The following is a 15570-nucleotide window of genomic DNA, read 5'->3' on the forward strand; positions in this document are numbered from 1 at the left end:
CTATCCTACCTCATTTCTGTTTCTTACTTTCTTCTTTCTTGCATGCTTTTCTTTCTTTCTCGCTCTCTCTTTCTCTCTCTATCTCGCTCTCTCTTTCTTAATCAATCAATCGCATTTTTAGAGCGTGCTACTCACCTGTAGGGGTCTCAAGGCGCTGGAGGAGGAGGGGCGGGTGTGCTGTTACTGCTCGAAGAGCCAGGTCTTGAGGTGATTCCTGAAAGTGAGGTGGTCCTGGGTCAGTCGTAGGTGGGCGGGGAGGGAGTTCCATGTCTTTTCTGCCAGGTAGGAGAATGATCTTCCTCCGGCGGTGGTTCTGCGGATCTGTGGAACGGTGGCGAGGGCGAGGCTGGCGGAGCGGAGTTTGCATGTTGGAGTGTAGAACGTGAGGCGGTTGTTGAGGTAATCGGGACCAATGTCATGGAGCGCTTTGTGTGTGTGGGTGAGGAGCCTAAACGTGATCCTTTTGTTGACGGGGAGCCAGTGCAGGTCTCTCAGGTGGGCTGATATTTGGCTGTGGCGGGGGATGTCGAAGATGAGTCGTGCGTATGCGTTCTGTATGCGTTGGAGTCTTTTCTGAAGTTTGACTGTGGTTCCTGCATATAGGGCGTTTCTGTGGTCTAGTCAGCTGGTGATGAGGGCCTGGGTCACCATCTTTCTAGTTCCGGTAGGGATCCACCAGAAGACCTTGCGGAGCATGCGCAGGGTGTTGAAGCATGAGGATGAGATGGCGTTGACTTGCTTGGTCATCGTGAGAGAGGAGTCCAGGATGAATACCAGGTTGCGTGCGTGGTCAGTGGGTGTCGGTGCGGTGCCCAGTGCAGTGGGCCACCAGGAGTCGTCCCAAGCAGATGGGGATGGTCCGAGGATGAGGACCTCCGTCTTGTCTGAGTTCAGTTTCAGACGGCTGAGTTTCATCCGTTCAGCGACGTTTTTCCTTCCTTCCTGGAGGTTGAGTTTGGCGGTGGCTGGGTCTTTGGTGAGGGTTAGTATCAGCTGGGTGTCTTCGGCGTATGAGATGATGTTGAGGTTGTGTTTACGTGCGATGGTGGCGAGGGGGCTCATGTAGATATAGAAGAGGGTTGGGCTGAGCGATGAGCCTTGGGGTACGCCGCAGATGATCTCGGTGGCCGCGGAGTGGAAGAGAGGGAGGCAGAATCTCTCTGTCTCTGTCTCTGTCTCTGTCTCTGTCTCTGTCTCTGTCTCTGTCTCTCTCTCTCTCTCTCTCTTTCTCTCTCTCTCTCTCTCTCTCTCTCTCTCTCTCTCTGTTTCTTTCTCAAAGGCTTGGAGCTGACAGCCAATGGCAAAATGATTGGCTTTTTTTAGCTCTGTGTTGGCGAAGACTTTTTGATTTTACTATGTGTCTGTTACAGGTTTTTATCCATACTTCCTCCATTTGTCTGTAATTGTCATTCAGATGTTTCTCCAACACACTAAAGCATGCATCAAGCGGAAATGCACCAGCCCCCTTCAGCTATTGGCTGACTTCACTGCCAATAACGGCATGCTGCCTTTTCACAATGAGAACATTCACACACAAAGTAGTTCTCTTCAGTGCCAGGCAGTACTATGGTAATGTGCTTTTTTGAGACCAGAAAACTTGTTTTCCTTTAGTCAATATTTGTTTTTAGATTGATGATGACCCAGCAGCTTCCCGAACAATAAAGTTTTTAAAAAACCATGATCATGCTAAACAAAAACTGCCAGAAGGCTGGTGGACAACTCCAGACCTATTGGTCTTGCCAATGCGTGTTTAATTTAGGTAGGTTTGCTTCTCTAATGTAGAACACCACTTTATTACAGGCTGCACATTAAAAAAAATTATGTATCCCAGGATTATATTTTTATTAGCTTCAAGGTTCAGGACTTTGGGCCTTATGTTTGTACACAGCATTCAGCAAAAGTGGTCGCAATTTGTCCACCAACTTTATTCGAATACACAGAATTTTTGCAAACCAACATATAAATTAAAACATGGTTCATAAAATTGCAAACATGGTTCACTACAATTCCAATTTGTAGGGGTTGGAGTTTGACCTACTTCACTGCTATGCATGAGGTAGGTCGCAAACTGAGACCCACTGCAAATTGAGGCCATCACATGGATGGTGGCCTGCTGGGGTCAGCATACCTCCATGTCTGTGATTGCTTTTAAATAAAGCAATATTATTTTCTGAACACAGCCTGTTTACCTGGGTTTAAAAAAGAAAAGTTTTAAACATGTTTTTTTACCAGAAAGCAGAGGCCCAAAAGACAACTGTCTACTCCTAAACAATTTTTTTCACAACATTGACAAAGAGGAGGGGGTCCCCAAGAGCCCCCTTCATTTTTGCGAGTGGCTTACTACCTACTTTGGGGTGTCGGTAACCTTTCAATGATTTATGACCATTGGTTCATACCATTAGAAATCACAGACTGGAAGGTATACCCTACACATGCCTTTTTCAATTTGCAATTCGGTATGCAGTGGCAAACCTGTTTTGCAATATAGTATCAAACGACTGAATCCCGCTTAGGGTTCTGATCATACCCAAAGGATATTTTGGAGGAGCAAGGGCTCCGATTGTGCAGATCAGAGTCTTCGTGACCACAAAATAGCGTTGGCCCATTGTGAAAATGTAGTGGACAGAGTAGGGACACTATGGGTGATAATTCTGAAAAATAGATTGTTGATCTGTTCATCTGTATGGTATAAACGCGCTAAAATGTAGTGTAACTGCTGTATGTGGTGACACTACTTCACCTACATGCCTTTCTGTTTCAGTGGTCTGGGGTTCATGGTTTGAATATGCTGTTGCCTGGAATGAACATATAGATGATGACAATGTGATGGTCCTAATGTTCGAAGACATGAAAGCGGTAAGAAGTGTTTGCTGGTGGTTTCCATCGCATTGTGCGGTCTGGCAGCCACTTGGAATATATACATAGTTGTTTTAGACTCCAGTGACACAATGGCCCTAAGACAATAACTCAGCACATCCCTATCTCTGCTCTACCGGTCCTGAAGAGTAGTGGTAGCCGACACACTGAAGAGGTGGTGGGCTCGGTGGAGGGGGGTGTGGGGATGCCCAGGTGGGGTTAACAATTATGAAAACAAAAACCTTACCTGAAGCTGCCACTGCATCGCTCCCCAGGCCTCAGTGTTGTTCTGCTTCCTGGTCCCAGCATACACTGAGACAGCAACAGAGACTCTCTGTGCAATCTCCGCACGGGCATTGGCCTGAGCGTGCTGGTTTGACGCTCCGCTAAGGACAGGGAGTCTGTGCTGTTTCTCCAACCCGGCTGTTCAATACAGCCCGGTTAGAGAAACCTAAGTGTACATGTGTTTGGCCGGTCTAAGATGGCCGCCAAAACACACATGTGCACTTATAAGACCACAAACCACTCCTCCTTTCCCCTCCCATAGCCCCGGATGGCCCCTCCCTGTACACACTGGCTCAGAGCCAGCAAATGAAAAATAAAACTATTATAGTATATTGTTTTATGTTTCACCTGCTGGCTCTGAGCCAGTGGGGCGACGCTCCCCCGCCATTGCGAATGAGCCGCCCCTACTGAAGGGGCATCCATCAAAGATTTAGTTGTCAGAAAATAATCTTTGTGTGTCAGACTGCTGCACTTCTGCTGCACAGGTTCAATTATGAGAAGTTTAGAAATTTAACACCGAGCAAAGACAACCTTTTCGGCTCCACCATGCACACTGTCTGTCCAAAATATATGCAAATGCAAAAGTGGAAGAGGGGAAACGTGTAGAAGACCTTGGTGTCTCTGGCAGGTAGCATGTTTAAGGTACCGCTGTCCTGTTCACATATATAAAGTTCATTACAGTACCCTGTGTGTCCTTGGCATGTAATATGTTGAGGTTACAGCTATTCTTTTCAGATATACCATGTTATTAAAGTTACCTGTGTGTCATTGGTGGGTAATAGGTTGAGGGTACCTCTGTCATTTTTACATATATCAAGTTCATCATAGTTCCCTGCATACCCTTGACATGTAATATGTTGAGGGTTACCAATGTCTTGTTCACATATATCAAGTTCATTACAGTTTCCAGCATGTCCTTGCCATGTGATATATTGAGGGTTCTGATGTCCTGTTCACATCTCCCAAGTTCATTACAGTTCTATGCATAGCCTTTGCATGTAATATGTTGAGGGTACTGCTGTCCTGTTTACATATGCCAAAATCATTCTAGTTCCCAGCATGCCCTTGACAAGTAATATTTTGAGCGTACCACTGTCCTGTTCACAAAAATCAAGTTTATTACAGTTCCCTGCATGCCCTTGACATGTAATATGTTGAGGATACCGCTCTCTTGTTCACATACATCAAATCCACTACAAATCCCCGCATACCCATGGCGTGTAGTATTTTGATGGTACTGCTGTCTTCTTCACAGATATCAAGTTAATAACAGGTCATGTATCATGTTCGTTACAGTTCCCTGTGTGCCCTTGGCATGTAATATGTTTTGGGTACCGCTGTCTTCTTCACAGATATCAAGTTAATAACAGGTCCCTGCATACCCATGACATGTAATATCTTGAGGGTGCCACTGTCCTGTTTACGCATGATAAGTTTATTACAGTTCCTAGCATGTCCTTGCCATGTAATATTTTGAAGGTACTGCTGTCATCTTTAAATATATCAAGTTTATTGCGGTTCCATGTGCACACTTGATATGTAATATATTGAGGGTTCTGCTGTCCTGTTCCAATCTCACAAGTTCATTACAGTTACCTGCATACCCTTGGCATGAAATATGTTGAGGGTACCGCTGTCCTGTTTACAAATGCCAAGTTTATTGCAGTTCCCAGCATGCCCTTGGGATATAATATGTTGAGGGAACAGCTGTCTTGTTTATATATACCAAGTTTATTACAGTTTCCTGTGTGTCCTAGGCGCATGTAGTATGTTGAGGGTACTGCTGTCCTGTTCAAATATACCAAGTTCATTACAGTTCCCTGTGTGTCCTTGGCATGTAATATGTTGAGGTTACAACTATCCTTTTCAGATATACAATGTTAATTAAAGTTACCTATGTGTCCTTGGAGGGTAATATGTTGAGGGTACCACCATCCTGTTTACAGGTGGCAAGTTCATTACAGTTTCCTGCGTGTCCTTGGCGCATGTAATATGTTGAGGGTACTGCTGTCCTGTTCAAATATACCAAGTTCATACTAGTTCCCTGTGTGTCCTTGGCATGTAATATGTTGAGGTTACAACTATCCTTTTTAGATTTACCATGTTAATTAAAATGACCTATGTGTCCTTGGTGAGTAATATGTTGAGGGTAGCTCTGTCATGTTCACATATATCAAGTTCATTACAGTTCCCTGCATACCCTTGATATGTAATATGTTGAGGCTACTTCTGTATTGTTCACAGTTCATCACAGTTCCCTGCCTACCCATGGTGTGTAATATGTTGAGGGTACCACTGTCTTCTTCACAGATATTAAGTTCATCACAGTTCCCTTAGTACCCACGGCATGTAATATCTTAAAGGTGCCACTGTCCTGTTTACATATGACAAGTTGTTTACAGTTCCCAGCATGTCCTTGCCATGTTATATTATGAGGGTACTGCAGTCCTGTTCAAATATATCAAGTTCATTATGGTTCTCTGTGTACCCTTGATATGTAATATGTTGAGGGTTCAATGTCCTGTTCGAATCTCCCAAGTTCATTACAGTTACCAGTGTACCCTTGATATGTAATATGTTGAGGGTACCACTGTCCTGTTTACATATGGCAAGATCATTAAGGTTCCCAGCATGTCCTTGACATGACATTTAATATATTGGGGGTACCACTGTCTGTTCACATATATCAAGTTTATTACAGTGCGGTGCATACCCTTGACATGTAATATGTAGAGGTTACTGCTGCCTTGTTCCCATGTACTAAGTTTATTCCAGTGTCTCTTATGGTACATATGTGTCTCCATGCCTTATATGCATTTCTCATCCTTAGATTAACAGGTGCCTGGGCGGGTACTTTAGAAGTCACACCAAGTGCACATGATAAGATGAGGACTCTCGGGTCATAGACAGATGAGTCACTATAACCCAAGATGAATTTTTATTTGTTCAGATTCTGAAGCACAATGTTGCATCATTTAAGTTTCTAAAATGTGTGCATTGGATCACAGGAGAAGCAATGGACAAAACTAAGTATTTTCAATCAATAAAAATGTATTATGTGATTACTTAAAATCATGTAAATAGCACAAAAAACTCGAACATTTCAATAAAAACACTGTGTTAAACTAAGACCCATTAAAATAGCATTTCCTCGATCAAGAGTTGTCTCTCAGACATGTGGAAATTAATACAATCTGAATATTGTGTGTGATAGCTTATTGCTCTGTGCAGGATTCAGCTCATGTCTTATAGAGTTTGAATATATCTGAGATTTTTAAACTGCTAATGCTTCAAGGACCAAATGTACAACGTTTTATTACTTGCGCAAATGGGTTTTGGACCCGTTTGCGCATGCAGAAAACCTGTGGCCCATGTACTAATCCTATTTTGAGAGTCTCTAATTAAATAGCAACTCACAAAGTAGGGTTAGTGACTCGCTATTTGGAAGGGGCGTTTCAAGGGCATCCCTTCCTAATAAGAAGTCAAACACCTATGTAAGAATGTTTTGTGACCACAATTGTGGTTGCCAAGCACTCGCAGTTTACTACCATCTTCAAGATGGTGGTAAACCACTCGCAAACGGGAGGGAGTAATTTTTTTTAATGCTTCCCGTTTTCCTTTAGAGAAAACGGGCTGCATTTTAAAAAAATGCTTTATTGACAAAGTAGTCCCAGACATGGTGGTCTGCTGACCCCAGCAGGCCACCATCCGTGGGAGTGCCAGCCATTCTCAATGGGGTCGCAAATTGCAACAGCCTCATTAATATGCATGATGCATGCATTTTGCGACCCCATTAGAAATTGCAAACAATGTCTCTGGAACTGTTGTACATTGATGGTTGTGACTCGCAATTTAGTGCAATTTGCGAGTTGCAAACATCAATGGTCTTACATCTGGCACCAAATCATGAATATTAGATTTGAATAATGAGTGAGCTGTTGTGTTTTAATGCTGTTCTGGCATTATATACATATACAGAGTGAAATAAACGTTTCCCCTGTTTGTCCAAAATCCCTTCATTAAGGTCGCTTCATGTGTCCTGGATTTCAGAAACTGTCATAAGGAACATGTTGGAAGACAGAGAATGACCTGCTCTGCCTTTTGTTATAATGTGTTGGATTGTGGTACCTGCAGGCTCAGGTGACTGTTTGTGGAGAGGTCTCATGCTTAGAATGTCCAGTATTAAACTTATGTCGATGGGTGGTGCCAGCATAAGTGGTATCATTTCAAAGGTTTTTATTTTTAGGTTTCGTCTGCACAGCGTGAAATCTCTTGTATTTAATATATCTTAAAAGAGGCTCTTATCAGTTCCCCTTCATCCAAGTACTGTGTTCATCCGCTTTTGCGTGGAACTTTTTCTGGTTTACCTTCCCTGATTGCACTCATTGAAACTGTGACACGGCCATCGTTGCATGCTGTTTAAGCACAGCATTTTGTTGTTTGTCCGATGACCATTGTACACGTTTAGATCGTGATTAAACTAACAACGATTCCATGCAGTCAAAGTTTTTGTTGCTTGGTTTTGTTTCAGCTTCAATTTTTGGCAAGCGCACTGTCTCTTTTTCCTTCTAATGTATGTTTGGGCAACTCAGGTTACTTTTTGGCTATCTTTTAAGTTAAAAACGCATTCCTCCTATTTCCAAGCATGGACAGTCAAACTATCCGGTTCACCAGACCAACGCTTTTGCAGCTGAATATTTTTTTTCTCACATGCTGTTTTTGTGGCTAGCTAATTACTAACAGAAGTTTAAAGGTCTCCTGGAGTCTCTCATTTTGTGCCTTGTTTGACCTTTGTTCATTCTCTTGTATACAATGGCTGGTTGCAGCATTATCTTTGTCCATTGCTGGCAAACACTTAATTTCAAAATGCTTGTGGTTTGCAGCACCCTCATTTGGCACAGAAGAAGTACTTTATCTGAATATGTTGATTCTTTTAGATGCAAAGGCTGTTTTGTTGCTAAAATCCAGAATTTTCATGTACTATGGCACTTAATTAAGTCTATTATTATTAATGCAGGTTTTCTTTTTTTGTGTTCAAAATAGTTTATTGAGTTTTCATATGAAACAATAAACAAAAGACAATACAAAAAATAGTACTGAAAAAGTACCCTATTACAATTGAAAGATAATGAAAAACAGCCATTAAATTACAATAGGTAAAGACAGTAAATATAATATTTATAGAAAAAACAAAAGGGAGGGAAGGAACAAATATAAATCTAAATAATGATGCTAATAAAATATAGCTACTATAACATGAAGATTATACTATTGAAATATCAATGAACAACTGTCAATAAAAACATATTTAAGAAGATAAATATATATCAACAGGTTTCTAAAAAGAATGATAAGAATTAAAATTATGAATAATGCCATTCAAAGATAATTGAGCTCCTCTTCTAGTAAAAATAACCCATGACCAACAAACTTGAACAGTCTTTCCAACATGTTGTATTGGATTTAAAAGCTGCTGATAATAGAACATTGAAAAGTTTACCTTCTGAGTCATTTACTTTTTGTGAAAGAACAATAGATTAACAGTTTGAATGAAACATTGTCATGAATATTAAGCACATTTTTTGTAATATCCCAAACAGACGTCCAAAATTTTAAAACAAAAGGACAATCATAATGCATATGTTGTAACTAACCAGTATGTAAATTACGGTGCCAACAAATTGAAGATGGAAGAAGTTTTGCTTGAAATAAATGTAATGGAGTCCATAAACAATTATATAACATATAAGAATTCGTTTGATAGAGTGCAACAGGTAACCAACCAGAAATACTATTAAGCCAAATAACTTTCCATGTATCAATAAAGAAATTGAAATTTATTTATTCCAGAATGCTCAGATCACATCAATGTTGGTTCCTTGAAAGATAGACATTTTTTTTATATAATATAGAAATGCCATGGGAGAAAGTAGAAACAGTTTGAATATAAATTGATAAATCTGATTTAACATTAGAAGATATATTATTAGGAGGAAATTAATCTAAAATGGAATTACATAAAGATTCATATTTGATAAAATCAGAAGAAGGTAAAAAGAAATTTTGCTTGTAAAGCTTCAAATGATATAAAATAATTATTGCTTTAAACATCTTTAAGGTAAAAAATACCAGCTTTAATCCAAGAACACCAAAATCTAACATTCCTAATAAATTTTATGAGTGGGTTATTCCACAAAGACATATCTTCAGTAGTGGATATGGGTGATTGAAAAATTGAATCTAATTCTTTCAAAATTAGTTTAGTGGACTTTAAAATAACAGAATTATGAAAAAATTTAGATTTATTTGACATAGTTAGCAAAGTGGGTAGAGGAAAAGGTTCTATTAAAGATTTTTTGATAAGAAGCCAAATCGGGGGATTACTCAGAAAAGAGTGATTAAATCAAAGAGAGCTTTGTTTTCAAATAAAAGCTTTGTGATAAAGAAAAAAGTCTGGTAATCCAAAACCCCCATTACGTTTGGACAATTTTAATTTTTTATATCTGATATGAGAGGATTTTTTGTTCCAAAGAAATTTAGAGAGGAACTTGTCTACAGTTCTATAAAATTTTAAAGGAAATTGAGTAGGAATCATCGCAAGGGTATACAAACATTTGGGTGCTATAGTTATTTTTATAGAGTCCATTCTGCCCTACCATGAAAGATGAAGAGAGGACCATTTGGAGATGTTATCTTTAATATAATTTAAGATGGAGTCACAATTCATTGGTATTGTTGATTTCATAGATGAAGAAAATATAATAATACCAAGGTATTTAAATTGATCTTTTTACCAAATAATTTTATTTATAGGTAGCATATCAGTAGTACAGTAAATATTTAAAGGAAATAATTCAGTTTTATTGGTATTTAATTTGTATCCAGAAACAGTGGAATAAAACCAAATAATTTCCATCAGGGAAGGAAAAGAGGATAAAGGATTTATTATTTATTTTTAAAAAATATGTTTTATTGATTTTCAAACATTCAACGTCGAGAAACATTACAGGAACAGGCGGTTAAGTGACAGTTGATAAATTCCAATGCGCTCCTCGCGGCATCACCCCACCCCTCTCCCTCCACCGTTGTGCCTTGAGAGCATAGTCCAGAATCCAATACAACAATAATCTTGAACAACAGTAATACAGTACAGGGCTCATATATACCTTAAAGATCACCATTTATCCATCGATCGCACACTGGGTCATTCCCCCTGTGCTAGAGTGCCAATTGGTTCCTGTCGATCCTCCAAGTCCGATCCTTCCTCCAAACCCGGCTCCGGAGTCTGTAATATTGCAACTAAGGCCTCCGACGCCCTTGCCGTCTCCAGCGCCTTGTCGTTATTAGCACACAGGGCTTGCTGCAGCCTAAGCACACCTTCGCTCCGAGCCCACTTAAGCAGTTCCGCCCTCTATTATTCCACACCTGGCCCCCTCGCTGACTTCCAATGCATAGTGATTTTCCTCTTGGCTAGTACGAGACCCAGATCTATAAATGTACTTGTCACTTTCATTTTACCTGTATGTGGGAACCAATGCAACAAGCAAACGCCCTGGTCCAGTTCTATCTTTCGATCAGTTATACTACACAGTAGCTCCAGCACCTCTTCCCAATATTTACCCAAGGTCATACATCCCCACATCATATGTTGGAAGTCAGCTCCCTCCAAATGACATCTCGAGCATTGAGCTGACGCTGCACTGAAATATTGATTACGCTTGGCCGGAGTCAGGTACGCCCTGTGCAGGACATAGAACTGTACCAATTGGAATCTAGCATTCCTCGTGCTCTTCCAAGCCCGTCTGATCAATTGAGCCAACGTTTTTCTGGGATTTCCCTGTCAAGGTCTACTTCCCTCGCAACGCACTCATTGGTTCCAGAGCTTCCGGCGCCATGCGCCTGTAAAGGCAAGTAATAGCTTTAACAGTGCCCGCTGCCATCACCACATACTGGCATACCATCGAAGTCTGTGCTTCTGACAGACCCTCCCCCCAATTGTAGTACTGATGTAAGCGCTGAATGCAGCAAATAATCCCCGCGCGGGAGGTCATATTTATGCTGTAGGGCCTAAAATGTCAACAGGGTTTCATTCTCGTATAGGTCTCCTAGCATTTGTATCCCCATGTCGTCCCAAGTAGCTAAAGCCGTCCAGTCCCCACCATGTGGGAAGGCCGTGCACATACCCAACAGTATCTCCGGAGCATACGGGCGAGCAATTCCCACCCAACGTTGGCTCCGATTCTAACACAGCCGCAGCGTCCTCTCTTCTGCTGTAAGCTGCTCAAGACGCATCTTCTGCTGAAGCACTATGAAAGACAAGACATAGCGAGGTATCCATCGTCCCTCAGGGCCATCCGGGCCCCGGAACTCACGAGCCACTGCAATTGCGCTGCTAAATAATACCATTCGGAGTCCGCACTGTCAGCCCCTCGTCAACTCTCGGGTGTATCATTGTAGCCAATCCAACCCGCCGTCTGCCAGATCCCCAGATAAATCCTATAGCCATGGAGTGGAGCTGTCGAAAGACAGAGCCCGGCACCCAGACCGGCAACGTCCGGAAATAATACAATAAGCGCGGGAGCGCTACCATCTTAATTACCCTCCAACAAGTTCTCGGAGGTATGATAAATGTTAGTGCCTAAATAAGGCAAACAGTGGGGTTCCCATTGGATATCTTCCACCCGCGAAGGATTCAGCACAGCCGGCGCCACTTGGAACAAGCAGGTCTTTGCCCAGTTCACCTTCAACCCTGATAACCGCCCAAACACCCGCAACAAGTGTTGCGCGCCCTCCAAAGCCTCATCCCTGTCCGTGAGAAAAATCAGCAAATCGTCTGCATAAAGGGAAATAAACTGCATGGAGTTGCAACCCCGGATAATGAGTCCCCTACCGAGCATGGAAAGCCAGAGGCTCAATGGCAAGGGCAAATAACAGTGGAGAGAGTGGACTTCCCTGTCGCATACCCCGTCCCACCTGGCAGGCTGATGAGACCGTCCAACCCGTCCGTACCTGAGCCGTTGCAGACCTATAGAGCAGCTCCGTCCATCCTACCCAGGTGTCCCCTAACCTGAATTCATGCAGGATCCGGTACAAGTATGGCCACTTTAGGCTGTCAAACGCCTTCTCAATGTTGACTGAGAGAACCACCGCAGTTGGGGGTCTCACTATGGTCCTCCCTCAAAATCCGCAAAAGGTGTCACACGTTAGTCGCTGTATTGCGCTTTGGGATAAAGCCCGCCTGGTCAGCTTAAACCAGTTGTGTCATATAAGGAAGAAGTTGAGTCGCCAATATCCTGCTCAAAATCTTGTAGTCAGTTGTTAACATCGATAGGGGGCGGTAGGCTAACCTAGACAATGAGTCCTTACCTGATTTTAACAACGGGATAATGATGGCCTCGCGGGTGGAATATGGAAATCTCCCCAAGTCCCAGGCTTCCTGATAGACCACCAGCAATTTGGGAGCAAGGATATTGGCATATGTCGAGTAAAATTCAATCGGTAACCCATATGCTCCTGGGGTTTTCTTACGCGCCATATGTTTTATTGCACAACTTATTTCCTCCACTGAGATGTCCTGTCCCAACGAGTCCCTTTGGTCGTTCTTGAGACGTGGCAGTCGTATCTCAGCCAAGTACTCATAAATCCCCTCGCAAGCACCCTGCAACCTACTCTTGTAAAGGTCTGCATAGAACGTCAGGAACATCTCATTAATCCCTTGTTGGGTGTATTCCAGTACGCCTACCGCGGTGGTTAGAGCCAGAATGGGCGTACCCCTCGGGCCGGCTTAGCCAGCCATGCCAAGAGGGAACCCACCTTATCTCTCTTCACGTGCACCCACGCTGAATACTCCTTGTAATCATAGCAGCGCAACCTTTCTACCCGCGTCACCACCCCCCTCTCTGGCAGTTAAGACTTCGGCCCGTGCCCCTGGGACCTCAGAGTGGGCCATCTCTACACGACACAACCGCTGCTCCTCCCTCTCTATGTCCCGCAAAAGTGTCCTCCGCACTCCCACAGACTTAGCGATACATAAGTCCCAGCGCCACCACCTTTAAGGCGTCCCACTGCAATGCTAGAGTTGACGCCGTCCCCTCATTCTCAAGGAAATAATGCTCTATGTCCTCTCGTATTTCTGTACAGAACATCGGGTCTTCCAAAGCATCTGGGCGCAATCTCCAACAAGGGATTGCAGGCCATACTTGAGACCACCTCAGGGCCAAAAGTAGCGGATTATGATCCGAGATTGTCCTCGCCAGCGCATGTACACCCGGAGAGCACAACACCGCATGTAGCTGCAAATGCAAGGCATGTAGGGCCGAATAATGAGAATAGTCCATCTTGCCCATATTCTGCACCCGCCACGTATCTATCAGCCCCCATTCCGCCTGCCAATCCCTCTGCCGTTTCGAAAGCTTATGTATGGGTGCCCGGGGTAGTGGTGGATGCGACCTATCCATCTCAGTATCTGTGACGGAATTGAAATCGCCCCCCAGGATTACAGAACCGGTCAAGAATGATGCCACTCTCCCTGACTGCCGAGCAAAGAATGCCATCTGGTCCACATTAGGGGCATACACACTGCACAATGCCACATCCCTCCCATCTAACCTCCCCTGCACAGCCACAAACCTCCCTTCAGGATCCACTATTTGCTGAGTTGGCTGGAAGGGAACCCCCGCCCTCACCCAGACCAGCACTCCCCTAGCAGAAGCAGACTATGTCGTGTAAAACAGCTGCCCCCTCCAGCGGTGCAGCAAAGCCTGGCCTTCAACTCGATCCATATGGGTTTCCTGGAGGAAAGCTATCTGTACCCCTCTACGCACTAGATAAGCATTGACCCTGTGGCGTCGCAACATCGTATGCATTCCCCGCACATTCCACGTAATACATTTGAAGTCAAGTGAAGCCCCCATAATACGGAGAATCTCTGTTCCACAACTGCCCTACCTGCAGTGGCACACCGGTGGTTTGAATAATCCCCCAAAAAAACCAAAAATTCCCCCCTCCCCTCCCCAGAACGGGCTCTAACCAGCTAGTACCCATCCAAACTGACCACAAACAGTTCCCCTGGTAACTACCAGGGATCCACTCCAAGAGTGAGATTAGGGGGGGGAGCTGTAACGCCAAGAAGATCTTGCCTGCTGCTGCACTGCATCCTAACGCCAACCCCGCTATAAATATAATAAATACCCCTATCCCCGGGATGGCCCCCCAGACAGAGGACCAACTGCATAAGCGCACATCTCTGCTCCCAAGCCCTCCGACCTTCTGAGCCTTATCCAATCACCCCTGCCTGAAAGCCACGGTGCCCAGATCAATCGACCCTTCTTACTAGCCCCTGAAGTCAGTGCATAAAGTCAGGCATCAGCGATCTCGTCCGCCGTCCCTGGAGTGACATGCGGCAGAGCGACACTCCCCGCCTCTGTCCCATCCGAATCCGTCCCCGCCGATCCCTTCTCCGAATCGGTCATGCTGAGCAGCACCGTGCCGCTCACCTGCGAGATCTCAGTCACAGCCTGAAGGGCCCCCGACCTCTCGTTTTCCGTCTGAGTCATAGTAGGTTTCTGTGACCCAGGAAGCTGTCGTCTGGTGCGCCGTCTGCAGCGTGGTCGTGACTCTTCCACGGCCTGACCTCCAGCTCCTCCCGCTCCATCCATTTCTGCCAGGTAGGTTTCCAATCTGCTACACGTTTTCTTGGGGTCATTATGAAAGAACGTTTTACCATCCAAAGACACTTGCAGGCGCGCCTGGAACATCAGGGAGTATTAAATGCCTTCGTACCCGAGGGCCTTCTTGCCTGCCAGAAACGAGGCTCGATGTCGCTGTACGTCAAAAGTGTAATCCGGGAATAGAGACACCTTGTTATTGTTCACTCTGTATTGGCCTGCAGAGTGCCCTTTATTAAGCAATAGATTCCGGTCTTTATCATGAAGCAAGTGGGCCACCACAGGTCTAGGCGGTCTCCCAGGTGCCAACGGGTGGGCCAGTACCCTGTGCGCTCTTTCCAAGGTGTAAAACGGCATCAAGCCCCCCGGGCGACCCGGGTGCGCAGCCACCGCTCCAGGTAGTCTATCAAGCTGTCCCCTTCCACTCCTTCCAGAAGGCCCACTACCCTGATGTTGTTCCATCTATTACGCCCTTCGGCGTCCTCTGCCCTCTTTTCCAGCACTTGGAGCCTACGAGTGACTTCTCCCATCTTAGCATCCATCGCTTTCTGAGCCTTTTCCAAGACCGCCAAGGTAGCCTCTGTTTGCTTCACTCAATCTGACAGCTTCACGTGATCCTCCGATAGGAATCCTAGTCCCAGTGACACCTGAGCAATGTCCTGCTGGAGCCCCTCCTTCGTGTCAGTAATTGCTCGGAGGATCTGATCTACCTCCTGTTGCATCAGCCCTTCTGGGGGCTGTTCAACTACATCTCGCTTCTGCT

General features: G+C 44.3%; 1 protein-coding gene across 1 annotated transcript in view; it reads left to right on the forward strand.

Annotated features, from left to right (window-relative positions):
• The window catches only part of LOC147672973 (sulfotransferase 6B1-like), a 230202-nt gene that overhangs the window by 185899 nt on the left and 28733 nt on the right, over positions 1–15570 (forward strand). Inside the window, exon 5 of the mRNA XM_086947849.1 lies at positions 2762–2856. Coding sequence (XP_086803975.1) covers positions 2762–2856 — 95 coding nt within the window. The remainder of the gene's footprint in view (positions 1–2761; positions 2857–15570) is intronic.

Source organism: Lissotriton vulgaris (assembly GCF_964263255.1).
Source record: "Lissotriton vulgaris chromosome 7 unlocalized genomic scaffold, aLisVul1.2 SUPER_7_unloc_1, whole genome shotgun sequence".
Taxonomy (NCBI): Eukaryota; Metazoa; Chordata; class Amphibia; order Caudata; family Salamandridae; genus Lissotriton; species Lissotriton vulgaris.